Here is an 18,366-nt window from a genome sequence, read left to right as displayed (position 1 = left end):
ATGAGAACACTGGCAAAAGTTTAAGAATCAACTTTTTCTGAACTCTGGAGATTACAAAGGACGGCAGCAATCTGGGGAGCATTTATTCAACAAATATGGCTGAATCTCAGTAAAAGCAGCAAGCTTTGTGAGGTTTAATTTGCCCTATTTCCATTCTACTCTTACCTAGTTTCATATATATCCATGAAAACCAACAGCCTACAATCATAGTGAAAAATCAGGAGCCAACAGAGGGGACAGAACAGGGCTGGAGCTCTTGAAAAGTCCCATTCCCAGAAAACTACCATTATTTGCAATGTCTGGTGGCTCCCTGAAAAACTCTAGTAATAAAGCTGTCTTTATCTGACCTGACTCTGAGCTTATCCAGTGCAAACAGCCTTTTCTCTGAGTGCCTTTGGTGAAAAACAATCAGAGGTGACTGTCAAACATTTTGACTGCCTGAGATGATGGACAATATTTGGGGCAAATGATAGGATAATTAAAAAGCTTAAAAGGAAAAGCTGGGGAATGAGACGTGCATGGAAACTCTGAAAAGCTCCAACACATTCCAGGGAATCTAAAAGGCCACAAGCAAGCATAACCTGTGCACGTGCTCCTGAGACCCGAGGAGGCCCCAAACTTTCACTTCTGGCTAACCTTAAGGCTCTGAACAGGCAGGAAAAGAGAGCTAAGGCAGAGCTGTAAACTGTCTGGCTGTGTCTTAAACACACGTTCCAACAGACACATAGAGACCTTCCCTTAGCAAAGACTGGACGACTTTACATGTTCAAGGTACCCAAGGAAATCGCTGCCTATTCGTTAGCTTAACCAAATAAGCTGAACAGAGACTTCAGTAACCATATACAAAAAAAGAAAAAAGGGCAGACTTTATAGTATTAGTTCCAAAAAGTCACTTAACAATAACAAATAACAACAGTAAATAATCCTGGGGGAAAGAGAATCCAATTTCTACAGTTGCTACATTATTTAAAATATACAGTTTTCAATAAAAAATTATGAAGCATGAAAAGAAACTATGGTCTATTCATGGGATAGGGGAGTCAATATGAAGTGCCCTTGAGAAAGCCCAACATTGAACTTACAAGACTAAGGCTTTAAATCAACCTTTTAAATATGTTTTTTAAAAAAACACTAAAGGAAACCATGTTTAAAGAACTAAAAGAGAGTATGATGTCTCACCAAGTGAGAATATCAACAGACAAAAATTATTTTTAAGACAGTTCAAACAAAATTACAGATTTTGAGAAATATAGTAACTAAAATGAAAAAATTCAATAGAGGGGCATAACAGAAGGTATGCAGGCAGAAAAAAACAATCAACAACCTTGAAGATGGGTCAATTGAGATTAGACAGTCTGAGGAATGGAAAGAATAAAGAATGAAGAAAAAATGAAAAAAGCTCCAGAAACTTGTAGGACACCATTAAGAATACCAGAATACACATAATGGGTAAGACTGGGCGGGGGGTGGGAGGGGGGGTATTTGAAAATAGACACATCTAAGATGCTCAACAAATTCAAGTAGGGTAAAGTCAAAAAGATCCACACCAACACACATTAAAACCAAACTGTCAAAAACCAATGAAAAAGAGAATTACCTTGAAAACATTAAGAAAATGACTCATCACAAAGGATCCTCCTGAAATTAACAGATTTCTCATCAGAAACCATGGAGGCAGTGGGATGATATATTCAAGTGGTGAAAGAAAAAGACTATCAACCAAGAATTCTATATATTAAAAAAAAAAACTATCCTTTCAAAACTGAAGGAGAAAGACATTCCCAATAAACAAAAACTGTGAAAGCTTGCTGCCAGCAGGTTTTGCCCTAAAATAAATACTAAAAGGAGCACTCCAGGATGAAATGACACTAGACAGTAATTCAAATCCATATGAAAAATATGTCCTCAGGAAATTAAAAATGGAATTGCCCTTTGACTCAGCAATTCCACTTCTGGCAATATAGCCTAAGACTCTTGAAACAACAATCAGAAAGAACTGAGGAATTCTTATGTTCATAGCCACATTATTTACAATAGCCAAGGTGTGGAACAGCCCAAGTGCCTGTCAGTAGATGAGTGGATGAAAAAGGTGTGGTACATTTACACAATGGAATATTACATGGCTATAAGAAAAAGGAACTTTTACCCTTTGCAATAGCATGAATGGACCTTAAGATTATTACGCTAAACAAAATAAACCAATAACAGAAAGACAAATACCCTATGATCTCACTCATATATGGAATCTAATGAACAAAACAGACGACAGATCTCTGAGGGGAGGTGGGGAAGGGGCACTGGAAGAGATCAGCCAAAGAACCTATATGCATATATGCATGGCCCATAGACACAGACAGCAATGTGGTGAAGGCTGGGCAGGGGGTGGGGGAGGTTGGGAGGAGGGGGTTGAGGAGGGGATGGTGGGGGACCTCTGTAATAGCGTCAACAATAAAAAGAAAGAAAAAGAAAAACACAAAGCACCAGTACAGGTAACTTCATAGATAACTATAAAAGACAGTATAAATATATTTGTAACTTTTTTTCTCCTATATGATTTAAAAGACAATTACATTAAGGAGTAATTAGAAATATACGTTATTGAGTATACTACAACGATAAAATTTGTAGGATAATAACACAAAGGATGGGAAAGGGAAAGGAGCTTTCTAGCAGGAAAGTTTTGGTACGCTATTTTAATTAAATTGGTATTAATATAAACTATGTAAAATGTTAACTATAATCCCCAGGACAACCATGAAGAAAACAACAGAAAAATCTACAGTGAAAGAACAATAAGGAAGATAAAATGACACACTAGAAAGTATCTACTTAACATAAAAAGGCAATCATGGAAGCAGAGAGGAACAAAAGGTATATAACCCACAGCAGTCTTCTCCAAGGACCCTATTTAAATAGTCTTACACAAAAATCCATTCCTCATCTATCACCCTTCTCTGCTTTAGTTTCCTCTGTAGCATTTATCACAGTCTGAAAAGCTTTCTTTCTCTACCCACTAGAATTTAAGCTCCAAGAGGGCTGGAACTTTATTTTGTTTATAGCTTCATCCTCAGTGCCACACACACACCTACTGAGTAAGTGCTCAATAAACAGCCAATGAATGAATAAACAAATAAACAATCAATACAGATAAGTCTCCCATTTTAAGAGTGGCCTAAAAGAGAAGGGTACGTGTGCACACGTATCATTTGTAGATCTGGTAGCAGGAATATAAAGAACTCCCCATCTGATGGGGTTCTATCTTGTTTGTTAAGTAGAAGGGAGAGACCTGCTGAGTTAGAGGGGGAGGTGGTAGGGATGAAGACTTACAGAGAGTACTTAACTGCCTTGCGTGCTTCTGTAGAAATTAATACCTGTATCAGATTCAAACTGTGATAGTAGGATTGATTGGGCACTACTGCCTTGAGTCAGCAATCACATGACGCGTAAAATTGTCCACCAAAAATTCCTGCATTCTTACAACTTAAATAAAGGTTTTCACACTGTAGAAGAATCAATCAAAAGGAATGAATGTCTTGAACTCAGATTTTGAAAAAAGCCCACACCTGATTAAAAGAATCTATAACCTGTAAGTACTGAATTTATCAATTTTATTATCAACTAAAAGTCAAGTTATACCAAAAGAAGTGAAAGCAGAGCCTTCAAGAGATATTTGTACACCCATGTTTTAGCAGCATTATTCACAACAGCTAAAAGATGTACGTAATCCATTGCTGAATGGATAAGCAAACTGTGGTGTATGCGTACAATGGAATATTACCCAGCCTTAAAAAGGAAAATTTGACACATGCTACAACATGAATAAACCTTGAGGACATGATGCTAAGTAAAATAAACCAGTCACTAAAAGACGAATACTGAATGATTCCACTTATATGAGGTCCCCAGGCTAGTCAAATTCACGGGGACAGAAGGTAGAATGGTAGGTGGTTGTCAAGCACTAGAGGGACAGTGGTATGGATAATTATTGTTTAATGGGTATTGAGTTCTGGTTTTACAAGGTGAAAAGTTTTGTGGTGATGGTTGCATAATATGAATATGCCTAATATCACTGAAGTGTATAATTTAAAAAATGGTTAAGAGGCTTAACTTTGTTATGTATATTTTACCAGAATAAAAAAATTGTGGAGCCCTAGCTGGGTGGCTCAGTTGGTTGGAGTGTTGTCCTGTACACCAAAAGGTTGCAGGGTTCCATCCCTGGACCAGACACACACCTAGGTTGCAAGTTTGACCCCTGGTCAGGACACATACTAGAGGCAACCAACTGATGTTTCTCTCCCTCTCCCTCTCTCTCCCTTCCTCTCTCTTTAAAATCAATTAACATATTCTCAGGTGAGGATGGAGAAAAAGTCAATTATAATATATGTATTAAAACAGCACAAATGACATATCATTACTTTTAAGAAAAGAATAACCACTTTGCTGTTTAGAGGTTGACTTTAAGTTAAAAGAAATTTGTATCATATGCCATATGCTTGTTTATATCAGGTAACACAACAGAAGCTAAAGGTTTGAGATACCTACTGGCTTAGAGAAGGGGACTTTTAAAGTCAAGGACCTAAAGTTTATGTGAGCCTGGTAAGGTGAAAATGGTCAGACTCTAGGGAGAAAGTGACCATATACTAAAAGAAAAGATAAGAAAGAGAATTGTGGAAATAACTGATAGAAGACTTGAAGAAGACCAAACTCCAAATAGGTCAGCAAAGACAGAATATTGTCCTGCAGGTAGGCTCTAAATAAAATGTAGCACAATGATGACAATCTATTTCCATACAGCTTTTTAAAAAAAATTACAATAATGGGCAGCTGAGACCAAAGGAAGTCTCTGAAGAACTCAAGAGAATTATAAACAATTAAAAGATTTAAGAAAACTAACTTATGGCAAAGCCAAAACAGATTGAAGTCACTCAATTTTTAACAGAAACAAAAATGAGTTTTAAGGTGTAAAAAACCTCACAGCTACCATATAGTCAGTGGTCACCAACATTTCAGGAAAGCATTAGTTAAGAAAGAAATGAAGCAAAACAAAAAAGAAATCTGGAGGAAACCAACAGTTCAGGAAAAGAAAACTTCAACAAAAACTCCATAGCTCAAAAAAAAAAAAAAAAAATCAAAAGCAGAATACCTTTCTTTTAAAAATTCAAACAAGAAAATGCCTTTACAAATTTAATAGGATTTAAAAATATAGTTGAAGAAAATGTGTCAGAAAACAGAACAAAAAGAGAAGAAAAACTTTATATCAACAGGTTCATCATCAATTAAACAGAGTAAGTGCTCTAAAAACGAGGGACTACAATAATGCTTCTCAAATAAGATAAGTGCTGCCTTCCCCTAGGGGGTATTTGGAAATGTCTGGGGACATTTCTAGATGTTCTAATATTTAATGACTTATATTGGCATTTAATGCCGGGGAGCCAGGGTACTCAAAGCCCTGCAAGCACTATTCAGTCCAACACAAAAATGGTACTTACTATCTGAATGCCTACAGTGCCCTCTATTGAGAAATACTGGAATATGGAGTGAAAGAATTTCTCAATGCCTGACAGTATGTTTCATAAAATTTCATAAAACCAAGATAAACAAAGGCACCAAAACTGATCTTGCATACAAAAAATGGACCAAGAATCAGAACAGCATCAAATCCTTCAAAAGCCAGAGTGAAAGTTCAAAGACAGAGAATGCCTTTGAAATGTTGATGGCAACTTATTTCCAGCCAAATGTGAGAATAAAGACATTTTTAAAAAATTCAAGTTCCCAAAATTTACCTCCTATGCAACTTTTCTCAAGAAATAATTAGATAACATGTTTCAGCAAAACAAAGGCCTAAGTAAGCCAAGAACTGATGGGGAATGAAATCCAGTTTTTAAAAAAATGGAGAGGGGGGAATCTCAGCTGGTGAACAGCAGACAGAAGTTTCAGAGTAGGAACTCTGAAACAAGTGAGAGAACAGCTGACAGACTTATCCCGGGTAATACATTCCAGACCCCCCCGCGACGTAGGAACCTTACATTTATTCTACTCTTAAACTTACGTAACTTTAACAACATAAGTATACAGTACCGCAAAATCCCGCGATATAGTGACTGCGATGATATAGTGAATAATCCGCGATAAATAATTAAATATAATATTTTTAAAAATCCCGCGATATAATGAGGCCGCGATAAGTGAACCGCGATATAGAGAGGGACTACGGTAACTCTATAACAAGTCTTAAGAACAAGTCTAGATCAGAGCAAGGGAATTAACAGCTCAGGAGGGCAAGTCCTCCCTCCATTCTACTTCTTCCACACAAGAGGCAAAACTGGTAGATTATGTGATGTGCGTGCGAGTTCGAAAGCCGTAATGGATTTGTATGACTTTTGGGGGAAAAAATATACATACAAAGCTAAAAAGGAAAGTAAAAAATGGAGGTAAATAACTCCAAGGAAAACAAAAAACGTAAAGGGCACATATTCACAGTATGCTTTTTGACTCACAAATTATTTCCATGGTCATAATAATGAAAAAACTAATAATTTAACTAGTTTTATTAACTATATTGGAATATGGTGAAAGGAGATATAAAAAGTATGATAAATCCTTAATTGCCATACTAGAAAATTAAGGTAATCTTTTATATTCCCAGAGACAAGTATAGTTGTATAATTCTATTATTTAAAAAAAAGGATGAAAATATTAGAAGAAAGATTTGAAAGTGGTTGCTGCTGGAAAGCTGGGCTTGAGGGACAGGATGGGTAGGGGACAAGCTGTTTTGACCATAAGCATTGTAGCATTTGGGTATGTGTTCTTTGAGCAAAATTAATTTGAAAAATTATAGGATTTCATAAACTAAAAACTATAAGGGAATTAAAATGAGGTATATTTATATATTCTGAAGTGCAACAGTTTCGTAAAAATATATTACCAAGAGCTTATTTTTATTAATATATTCACTCAACAATTATTTACTGCAACAATTATATTACTGCCAGGCATGTATTTTTTAAAGATTTTATTTATTTAGAGAGTGGAGAAGACAGGGAGAGAGGAAAGCATCAATGCACAGAAACATCAACTGGTTGCCTGTTACACACTTTCAACAGGGTACCTAGCTCCCAACCTGACTAGGAATCTAACTGGCAACCTTTCAGTTTGCCTGACCACCACCAACCCACTGAGCCACGCCAGTCAGGGTACCGCTAGGCATTTTTTCTAAGCATTAGACATGAATGGATATGAGATAGTCTATATAAAGATACACAGATATACAATTGACCTTTTTTTAAAATCCTCACCCAAGGATATGTTTATTGATCTGAGAGAGAGAAAGGAGGGGGGGAGGGGGACCGAGAGAGGGGGAAAGGGAGGAGAAAGAGAGAAAGAGAGAGGAACATCAATGTGAGAGAGAAACATGATCGCTTGCCTCCCAAATGCACCCCAACCCAAATCAACAGGCAAACTAGGTATTGTATGTGTGCCCTGTATGGAATGATGCTCCAACTAACTGAGCTACCCGGCCAGGGCTACAACTGACGTTTGAACAATGCAGCATTTGGAGGCACCGACCCCTGCAGTCAAAAATCTCATGTAACTTCTAACTCCCCCAAAACTTAAGTCATCCCTCAGTATCAGTGTTGGATTGGTTCCAGGACAGCTGCGGATACCAAATCCACAGATGCTCAAGTCCCTTATATAAAATGGCATAAAGCAATGCATACAGTCTGCTCTCTGCATTCACAGATGGAAAATACTGTTGGCTGAATCCACAGACGCAAAAGTCAATGATACAGAAGGCCAACTGTATATAATTGAAAAAATCCACACATAAGTGGACTTGCGTAGTTATGATGAGGGTTTCTAACGTCAGCACTATTGGATATTTTGGACTAAATTTTTTTCGGAGGTGGGGGGGGGGTCTGTCCTGTGCATGTTTAGTAGCATCTCTGACTTCTATCCACTAGATGTCAGTAGCACCCCCACTCCAGTTGTGATAACCAAAAAATGTCTCCAGACACTGCCAAATGTCCTGTGGGAACAAAATTGCCCCCAGTTGAGAATCACTGTTGTGTATATATAAAGAAATATACATCCTAAAAGATAGCAGTAGTTTGTTCCTGGAAGATTAATATTATTAAAAAAGTCACTATTTTTGACATTCCTGTGACTTAGTTTTCATATAAATGTATTAGTTTAATAATTAAGATATTAAAAACTAAAAAACTTACAAAATAAAAGCAACTAAATGCAATCACAAAACAAAAATTTAATGCATTATAATATCTTAAGTAACAGAGGGTATTTTGGCAGTTTTTAAAGAAGTCATAAACAAGAAAATAAGAAAAAAATAAACTAGTATATAAATTCATTAAAAATACTAAGAAGTTCAACTTGTTTTATGATTATTTTCAACAATGACTATATTTATATATATGCATAAAAATAACCCATTTCTGAAACATCACTTTTAGTAACAGAAAATACCTACTTTGTTTACTGGTTCATTTTTTTTTTTTTTAAGTAAGGAAAACATAGAATTCCTCAAAAAGCTGGAAATGACCCAGCACTTCGAGTCCTACCTAGGTACCCAAGAGAACTGAAAACATATGTTTAAACAAACTTTTGCACAAATGTCAATGCATTATTCATAATAGCCCAAAAGCAAAAACACTCAAATGTCCAACTGATGGACAAATAGTATAATGTTATTATTCACACAACAGAATGCTATTTGGCTGTAAAAAGGAATAAAGTGCTGTTACATGCTACAACACAGATGAACCTTGAAAACTATCCTAAATTAAAGAAGCCAGTCACAAAAATATATAATTCCCTTCATATGAGATGTCCAGAATATGCAAATTCATAGAAACAGAAAGCAGTGGTTGCCAAGGAATGGGAAGAATTGGAACTGTTTACAGGTGTCAGGTTCCTTTGTGAGGTAATGCTAAAATGTTTGAAATTGAAGTGTCATGTGATGACTACAAAACACAGTGACTATACTAAAAAAACACGGAAATGTACACTATAAAGGGGCGGATTTTATGTTGAGAATCACATCTCAATTTATCTTTTTCAAATTTTTATTTATTGGTTTCAGAGAGAGGAAGGGATAGAGGCAGGGGAGAGAGAAAGAGGAAACATTGATTTGTTGGTCCACTTATTTATTCATTCATTGGTTGCTTCTTGTATGTGCCCTGACCAGAGATCAAACCTGCAATCTTGGTGTATTGGAAAGAGCTCTAACCAACTGAGCTACCTGTCCAGGGCTACATCACAAGTTCTTAATAAGTTTTTTTTTAATCTAAAGGTGGCTCCAAGGAATCAGTTTCCTAAGTACTAACATCAACAGCTAATATCACAACAGACAAATTGTTGTGTGCCTTCTGACAGAAGACACCAACACTACCAGTAAAGTAGTCTTGCTCTCCTCTTCCCAACACGAAAAAGAAAAGAAACCAATTCTAAACAAGCCTCAAGATCCAGCTAACCAATAGAGAAAAAGAAACGACAACTGAACATGTTAAACTATATACCATAGGACAGCATTCAGCAAAACGTAAGACTCTGGGAAGGAACCTCTATAGGAACAAAGACCTGACTTTTTCAATAAAAATGGCAAGTAAAAGGGAAAGACGATGGAGAGGGTTCCATCAGAATGTGTTATTTGAATCCTGAGTTGAACAGACTGTTTAAAGATAAATGAGAGAATTACAAGTTTGAACAGCAGATACTGGAAAATAGTATTAGAAGTTATTCATTTTTCTAAACAACTTGGCATATACAATAATGGTATTGTAATTGTCTTTTAAAGTCCTTATCTTTCAGATATGTACTGACATATTCATGGATGAAATTACATAATTCTGAGATTTGCTTCAAAATAATTTGAGATTGGGAGGTGTGGATAGAAGTATAAGTAAAACATGACTAGTCATGACTTGTTACTATTTAAGATGAGTGACAAGTTTGTGGGAGGTAACAGATACTATATTATTTTTGTATATACTTAAAACTCTCCATAATGCAAAACTAAAGCACCCTGGCCGGGTGGTTAGTTAGTTGGAGCATTGTCCTATACACCAAATGGTGCCAATTTCAATTCCCAGTTAGGGTGCACACCTAGGTTGAGGTTTCAATCCCCAGTCTAGGAGTGCCTATGGGATGTTTCTCTCTCCTCTCTTCCCTCTCTCTCTCCCCTCCTCCTCTCTCTCTAAAACCAATAAACATATCCTCAGGCGAGGATTTAAAAAACAAAATTAAAGGGTATATATAATACAATCATATTTACAATATAAACTGTTAAGAGGGGTGTGAATGGGGAGATTACTCAAGAGAATTCATGCAGGAGGAGCAACCTAAACTAAGATAGTGGTAGTAAAAAAAAATGAAAACCACAGATTGAATCAAGGTTACTTCCTTAGGTTAGTGGTTATGCTTCAGGGGCATTCTTGGCAAAAATTTGTTATTCACCTGTTGAGCTAAGATATGTATTAAGAACTAAAAATAATTCTTGGCATATAGTAAATGCTCAATGAATACTATTTATCTGGAAGCACATTTGACACAGGTTTCCCATCACCATTTATTTTTTTTGTCATGTTAATTTCTGGCTAGAGTACAAGCTCCATGAGGGCAAGGTCCTTGCTTCAAACATCATTACATACCCATGACCTAGCACAAAATAGCACTCAAATATATTCACTGTATAATTGTACTAGATTCAGAGAAGGAAAACTCTGATTCCAAAAAACCTCCGCTGCCTTGCGGCATACCTCTTCAGGGGAAAGGCTAGGGGAGTAAACCCCGACAGAAAATCCGGAGCCGGAGTCCCTAAGGCGGTTTGACGTTGTAGTCAACACCGGCAACTCCTGCGGCGCACCTGAAGCCAAGCTGTATTGACTCCGTCTTTCCCTTGGATCCTTCAGCTGCGAAGAGAGGGGGGGTCTGCTGCATGGGCAACAGCAGACCCTCCATATCACCCTGCCCAGGCTCTGTAGCTTCAGCTTCACTGGAGAGGACACTCCAGCGACATCGCAAGATGTCGATTCAACACGGGAGGAGACAGATACCGTGTCACTCCCGAGTCGGACTGCACAGCCATTCTCGGCGGTGCAGATAGACTCTTAAGAAGCTACACCATCGTCTCTCGAGACGGACGGCTGCCGACGATAATTGTACTAGTTTTATTGAAAACTCAAAAACTCAACATATACAGGGGGATCTGTATAGTATCTAGTGACAGGGAGGATGATTTTAAACATTTACAACAACAAGGAATAACAGGGAATGAGCAAGTTAAGTGTGTTCTATGGAAGGAAATGACAGACATATGAGATGAACTGAATAACGAATATATTAAATTTGAAATAGAAAAATTAAACAGAAAGTTCGAAATCTGTCTGAGATATCTGGAAGCCAAAGATATAGAAGTGGTTACAAATATGGCCTCTAGAGACAATCTGTCCAGATTTAAATGCCACTTCTGCTGCCTCCTAGTTGCACTATCTTAGACAGATACTTAACCTCTGGGCCCCAATATTCTAGTGTCAAAAAGAAAAAAAGAAAAAAACACCCAACAACAAAAGAAAGCAATTGTGTCAACCTTACTGGTTTTTTTTTTTTTTTTTAATTAAATTTAAATAAACACTGAGGCATTAAAATAACACTTAGCAAACTGTAATAATAAATGTTAGGTATTAAGATGGCAAGTGATAATTGAACGTCTGATTTCAAATGAAATATACAGTGAGAACAAGAAGAAAACCAGAACCCCAGGTAACAACTGGGAACAAAAAAACGGAAAACACATGCAAAAAAGTGGTAAGTGGACTAAAGGTCAAATAGGGAATTAAGAGCGTGACCGTGGGGGATTTTGAGGAAGAAATCATCAATAGCAGAAAATGCTGGTTAGGTGCATATGACCTGTAAGAAGGCCACAGGATTTGGAAATTTGAAGGTGAACCATAAAGGGAAAAAGGGTATTATGGAATGAGTAGAGAAAAAAGGGAGACTATAAAGCAGAGAAAAAGAAAATGGAAGAATGACATAAGGTTGTGGACTCAATCCTATCACATAAAATATTTTTTACTCTATTGTCATCATTATTTAAAATAGGACACTACATAACAGCAAAATTTATGAAGACTAGAATTCTCAGAATAAAGGGAGCACCTTTATGCAAAGTCACTATACTGTTCTTATTTTTTTGTAATTTCATAGTAAAATCATAAAAATCTTGTAACAGAAAAGGCACCAGAATTTGCAAAACATCATTCTTGACTACCCTAAGAAAACGTTGATAATAAAAGGAGAGTGGGTGCAGGAGAAACAAAGTTCTCCCACCTTAATAATGAAGATAGAACTCTAGTTACATGTGAGCAAGATATCTCCTATAGGTTAAGACTGTTAGGTAGCAATTATCTGTTGTGTTATGACAAATCTGTATGCCAGAGTGTGCAAACACAAACACTAATTAAAATGTTTATATCTGCTGGAGAATTAGTAATTTTAGAATACAAATTCCTGGATTATATTTTCTATGTATTATCTATGTCATATTTTTATAGTTGCTAAGCAAGCATTTTTACCGTTAAGTGCATTTTTATTACATACCAACTACAGAAAAAATATAAGGACATGTTTGCAATATATGTGCACTACACTTCATACATCATGGGGGCTCAAAAAAACGTTGTTGAAATGTATTAAGGTGATATATGCCACATAATGATACACAAAGAATTATAGGACAGATTCCATTTCTATGAGAAATGCTAAGATGACCATATAATGCAGGGGTCAAGTATCAGCTATAATACTTTATAGCTGGGTGACCTTGGCAAAGTTACTTAACCTAAATTTGTCTCCACATGTGTAAAATAGGAATGATACCTACATAAGCTTGCAATGCTGATTAAATGGCAGTTATGATTTTTATATAACATGAATTGCCAAAATCCTACAAAGTTCACTTTTCCAAGTTCTAGACCAAGTCTCTGAAATATGAAGCAGAAGCCTGCATATTTTCTAAACTTTTACAAGTGATTCAGGAATCACTGTTTCAGAGCCTTACTAACAAATATTACAATACCCCAGTCCAAGGTAAGGAACCCACACAAAGATAAAAAGAGCTTTAAGCCATGACCCTTTGGTTAGTTCCAAGTTTCTAAAATAGACCTTTACCCCAAATTCCTTTTACAGAGGAAAAACAAACAAAAACAACCATACTGCAAAGTTCCAATTTAAATTCCTTTCCAAAGCTAGGGAACACATGATTTCATATTGAAATTTTACAGCAAAATTGGGTATAGCTTAGTCTCTTCATATTTATTATTGAATAGTTTTATATGTATAGATGAACAGTGTACCCAAGACTCTATACAACATGTAAGCTGTCTTATTTGTTATCTTCCTTAAAAATAATTTTAAGTTTATAGTTTAAATCCATTGATGTGTCATTTAAACCCTCCCAATGAATTTTTATTCAACACAAACATTTTAAAATGTGCACAAGCAATCTTGCTAGACTGAGTGCTCTTAAAGCAAATTCAACATATCAGAAGTAAACCTGAGATCCTCTTTACTAAGTAACCCAATAAAACATTTTAGCAAAATGTATTGAACAAAAAAAGCATATAAACACAATCATGAACATTTTACTCCAAAAAAAATTAGTATGAATGAAAAGCCTTGGAAAAATTTAAGTAGAAACACTACACATCTTCAAAATAAACAAAAAAAGCATTAGAATGGCTATATCAACTGAAAGCAGATCAACAAAAGCAAGCAAGCAAGCAAGCAAGCAAGTAAAAGGAATCTTCCTTTAAAGACTTCTGTTACTGTCAAGGAGAGAACTAGCTTAGAAAGGACTAGGACAGACGATGTAGACCTCATTAATGTATATATTTTACTAATTTAGACAAGACATTTTCTCAGCTACTTACTGTAGCTTATGAATAACTACTGTAATTGCTAAGTTGAAAAGTGATAAAATCCAAGCTTTTGTACAACAGTACAAAGGTCATAACACTATTTTGAACCAATAAAGTATTATTTAGTGAGCCCGAACCTCCATGCATTTGCAAGTGCAATTATTAAAATAATGCCTATCTTCATTCACACAAAATATTTAATTTGCAAATGGTGTGGGAGAAAGCTGTATATCAACAGAACTCTATAAACCCCAGGTATTTTAAAGCAGACTATACATACACAAGTTAAAAGAAAGAACAGACAATTTTGACTTAGGCTTTTTGAAAGTTTTCTTAAAATGCACAATATCAAAGCACATTCTAAAACACTAAATTGACTAACAGATGTTAATTTATAATTAATTTTTGCAAAACTTGGTAAGGTCAAAGTATGTAGCTATTCTTACTTTTTAAAAGTTTAACTTTATCCAGTTTGTTGACTCAAAACTTACTAGTTTAAACTGAAGCGATACACATTTCTTTGAAAACACCCCTTCTATTAATTCAAAATTCCTTAAACAAATTTTCACAACTATTCACCATAGGCATAAATAACATGTCAGCAACAATACTGCCGACATTCTAAATATATATATCAATCTGAAGAACAGGTGCAACACTATTTAGATGCATACTTTTTTCCCTAAGCCTAAATTTGACCTGGAAAGGATTTAAAAACAAACACAAATACTCCAAAATGTTGGACAATTTTTTTTTTAAATGTAGCCATTCTGAAACCCAAGACATGAACCCATAAACTACTGACATCTTCCAAAAGTTAGGTAAACCAGCCCTTTAAATTTTTACCTTAGGAGGATCGAGTTAATTATGAGGGGTCTTGAGGATATTTAACTTTGCTTCACCTCTGTGAGTAAGCTGACAAAAGAACATTTTACTTCCAGCTAATATTAAATTTTCTTCAGTCCTTTTACAAATACAACACAGAGTCTGGTGTGGCTTTTTATGGGTAAAAAAGGGGATGGTTTCAGTACAGACATACCTCGTTATATTGCGCTTCGCTTTACTGCGCTTCACAGAACTGAGTTTTTTTACAAATTGAAGGCAAGATCGTCCAACAGCAAAAAATATTGCCACTCGCTCCACTGCGGTGGGCAGGAACCGAACCTGCAGTACCTCCGAGGTATGCCGGTAGGGAGAAGGCGTGATGTCAGTCCCTAAACTAAAGACCTGAACGGGCATCTGAGTGCATAAGGCAGCATCTCAGGTGAAGGTACTTAAAAGTTGGCGGTAGGAAATGAAAACTTCACAGGTCAGCTGCAAGCCATTGTGCTTAGTAGCAGCCCTGCAAAGAAGGGTGGTTGTCAAGGGGCAAGTGCGTACCAACTCCAGGAGTGGGGGCCAGACGTGCCAAATCGGAAAGGGGGGTGATCCGGGAAAAGGTGGTAAAATGCCCATCCCCGTCCCTCTCCTCGGGGTCTCCATCTTAAGAGGCAAAACGAAGCAAGCTCACTGTTCAGGAGCCCCACGCCAGACTCTCCCACAGAGAGTTCTGCCCCAAGCCCGGGAGGCCCGGGCAGGCCGCCTCCAGAGGAGCCCCCGCAGACGCCATACTAAAAGCCAAAATGGCTGCCCCAAGCAAGCCCGCACCGCGCAGCTAGTGAGGGTTTGGGAACCAGCTTCTGCGGTAAAGTGGGAGGAGGACTCTAGGAGGAATCTTGGCTAGGACCAACGCCCCCCGAGCCGCGCAGGTAGGTTCCTCGGGTCTTCCCAAGCCCGCGGGATCCCCAAGAGGGAAGTCCCGTCCCCACCCCCAATGGGGAACCCCGCTGCCGCAGCCGTCCCGCACACCGACCCCAGCGAGGTACCTGCAGTTCAGCTCGCTCCACTTCCCAGTGCGCCCGCTCCATCTCGAACCGAGCCCACTCGTGCTGGATGTAGTGCAGGATCCCCGGGATAGTGTACTGTTGTGGCCGGGACAGCTCGGGGCCTGCCGTGGGACCCGCTCCCTCGGCGGCAGGAGGACCCCCGCCGCCCGCCGCTCCATTCCCCCCTGGCGAAAGGCTCATGTTTCCCCCAGGTCCCTGCTGTTGCCGTGGAGGGGTCGCCATCCCCGGGCCGCCACCGCTGCCTCCGGCGAGCTCGTCCATTGTGTGTGGGGCCCCGGCCGGGGCGCAGGGCGAGACGCCGACAGCTGGGGGAAGGGCCGGGGAGGATGGCCCCGCTCCGGCGGTCGGGCGGAGGCCAGCTGGGAGTGGGGCGGGGAGGGGATGGTTGCTGTATGCCTGCCGTGGGTCAGAGCAGGGAGCTGCCGGCCGCCGCCATTACAGTCCCTCCTCCATCTGCCCGTCTCACTCACTTTAGGGAAAGCGGGGTGGGGGGCGTGCGGGGCGGGGGTAGAGGGGGCAGGGTTCGGAAGAGATAGACGTAGGGCCGTCGCTCCCGCGCAGCATGCCGGGTAGAGAACGCCGTTGCCGCCGCACGCCTAGTAGCCAAATAGAGGCCGGCCTCACCCTACGCAGGCGCACTGAAGACGCAGTCTGGTCTGCCATTAGTGGCGGAGGAGCCCCGGCCCCGCCCCTAGGCCCGCCCCCAGACTTGCTTAGGGTGTGCTGCGTTCGGGACGGGTTAGAGGACCACCAACTCCGGCTTTAGGGGAGAAGTCGGTCTCTGGCTTCCCTCGGTCATTCAACTCCCAGGCACCGTTCCCGACCCAAGGGTCTCAGCGAAGTGTTTGCCTTTAGGGCTTAGTTTTAACCTTGGTAGTGGCTCTGGCCAACCGCAGCCCGTCCCGGATTCCTGACGTTTCTTTTGCATTCCTTGCGTGTTTCAGGTCGTTCCAGTGGGTCGGGCCTCTTTGCCTGTCACTCGCTCTTTCTCTGGTTCTTAGCGTCAGTTAGTTTCCGGGGCTTTGGGGACGTTCTCTTTGGGCGAATAGCCCAGATTTTTCCGGACGTGGTGAATGATTCCCAGTCAGCATTTCGAGCCCCAGCTTGGTCCCAATTCTGTGTCGCCGGTTGCCCGTCGCAACTTGTTCCACATTGCCTCCCCTCTTTCTTATTATGGGACGGGTTGTGTTTTGGGGTTTGGGGAGAAGAACAGGAGCAATTGTTTTCATTTTTCGCCCTTGAGAGATGGGGTGATGCAAAAGTTTAGATCTTTGCAAACTCGATCATTAACACTGCGTGTTGTTGCAGAAGTGAGGGGAACCAGGTTTGCTGAAGTTCTTGTGATAGAAATGCATGAGCCTCGGAGGCTTCTGAGGTGATCCATTCTGTCCCAGTAGAGTGTTACAAAAAAAAAAAAAAGTTTAAATCTTTTAAATGGTGAGTAGAAGGAGAAAGATAAATTTGAAGGAGACTGGAAAGACTTAACAATTTGATGTTTTAAAAGTGAATGAGCGCTGGCTGGTGTAGTTCAATGGATTGAGCACCGGCCTGCGAACCAAACCAAAGGAATATGTTCGATTCCCAGTCAGGGCATGTGCCTGGGTTGCGGCCGGGTCCCCCAGTGGAGCGCAGGAGGGGCAACCGTACATTGATGTTTCTCTCCTACTTTTTCTCCCTCCCTTCCCCTCTCTCTAAAAATGAATAAATAAAATATTTTTTTGAAAGTGAATGAGCTTACAAGTAATTAATCCATACCAGAAGCTTTTCATGGAAATTAAAAAATAAATGCATCGTAAATACAATTTGGAATCCTAGATGAAGGGCTAAAGCTGTTCTCTTGGGTCATTAAATGTTGTTTGAATGAATATAATATACACATAAAAGGTTAATCTTAAGTCCCATAGTATGTGTTCTTATTTATTAGGTTACCAGGAAACATCCTTAATGAACTAGTAAGTTTCCAGAAGTTAACATAGCTAATAACCATTTGGTTGAAAAATGGGACAAAAATAATATTTAACAACATAGTAAGCAAAAGAGGTTTAATAATTAAGTTATGCAGTAAAATTGCACATAAAGTTGATTGCATTATTTAATTTTTTTGTTCACTACAAATAAAATTTTTATATGAAATATATATGACCACTTGATGTAATTTCTTTTTCTTTCTTCTTTTTTTTCTTTTTCTTTTTTATTTTTTGAATTTGTATAAGAGTTTATTTGAACCAAGCTGACAACACATGCTGGGGAGCAAGATCTCAAATGCTCCCACTCAGGGTGTAATTTCAAGGACGTAAAGTAATACATCTTGTTCTATCATATCTGCTCTCCTGTTATTAGTCTGGAAAACAGATTGGACTTGTTACCCATGCTGCCATGTTTTATTTATATATGAAATTAGGTCTAGGTAACAGTATTAAGGACTATTTCTCCATTTTAAAACAACTAACATTCAACCTGCTTATGAAGCACTCTGTTCCTTTTTGAGGGGACTCATAGCACATAAAAGTTCAGAAACCCCATGCTGCCTCAAGACCTATATACAACAA

At 38.7% G+C, this 18,366-nt stretch overlaps 2 protein-coding genes and 1 non-coding gene across 4 annotated transcripts in view; 2 read left to right on the top strand and 1 right to left on the bottom strand.

The window, feature by feature from the left end:
* STRN3 (striatin 3) overlaps positions 1-16,299 on the bottom strand; it is a 109,600-nt gene extending 93,301 nt beyond the window's left edge. For both annotated transcript variants that reach the window (XM_090270167.1, XM_090270166.1), the window contains exon 1: positions 15,797-16,299. In XM_090270167.1, coding sequence (XP_090126293.1) covers positions 15,797-16,078 — 282 coding nt within the window. In that variant the 5' untranslated portion in view covers positions 16,079-16,299. The remainder of the gene's footprint in view (positions 1-15,796) is intronic.
* AP4S1 (adaptor related protein complex 4 subunit sigma 1) overlaps positions 15,442-18,366 on the top strand; it is a 39,221-nt gene continuing 36,296 nt past the window's right edge. The window contains exon 1 of the mRNA XM_090270168.1: positions 15,442-15,679. The gene's annotated coding sequence lies outside the window, so the exon portion shown is untranslated. The remainder of the gene's footprint in view (positions 15,680-18,366) is intronic.
* Positions 17,089-17,218, top strand: LOC150015938 (small nucleolar RNA SNORA66). The gene has a single exon (XR_016510281.1). It is a non-coding gene; the product is annotated as a small nucleolar RNA SNORA66 (small nucleolar RNA).

This window comes from Furipterus horrens, unplaced genomic scaffold (genome assembly GCF_987537825.1).
Source record: "Furipterus horrens unplaced genomic scaffold, mFurHor1.1.pri manual_scaffold_3, whole genome shotgun sequence".
Lineage (NCBI taxonomy): Eukaryota > Metazoa > Chordata > Mammalia > Chiroptera > Furipteridae > Furipterus > Furipterus horrens.
Note: the sequence above shows the minus strand (reverse complement) of the source record. Positions and strands in the feature narration are given on the sequence as shown.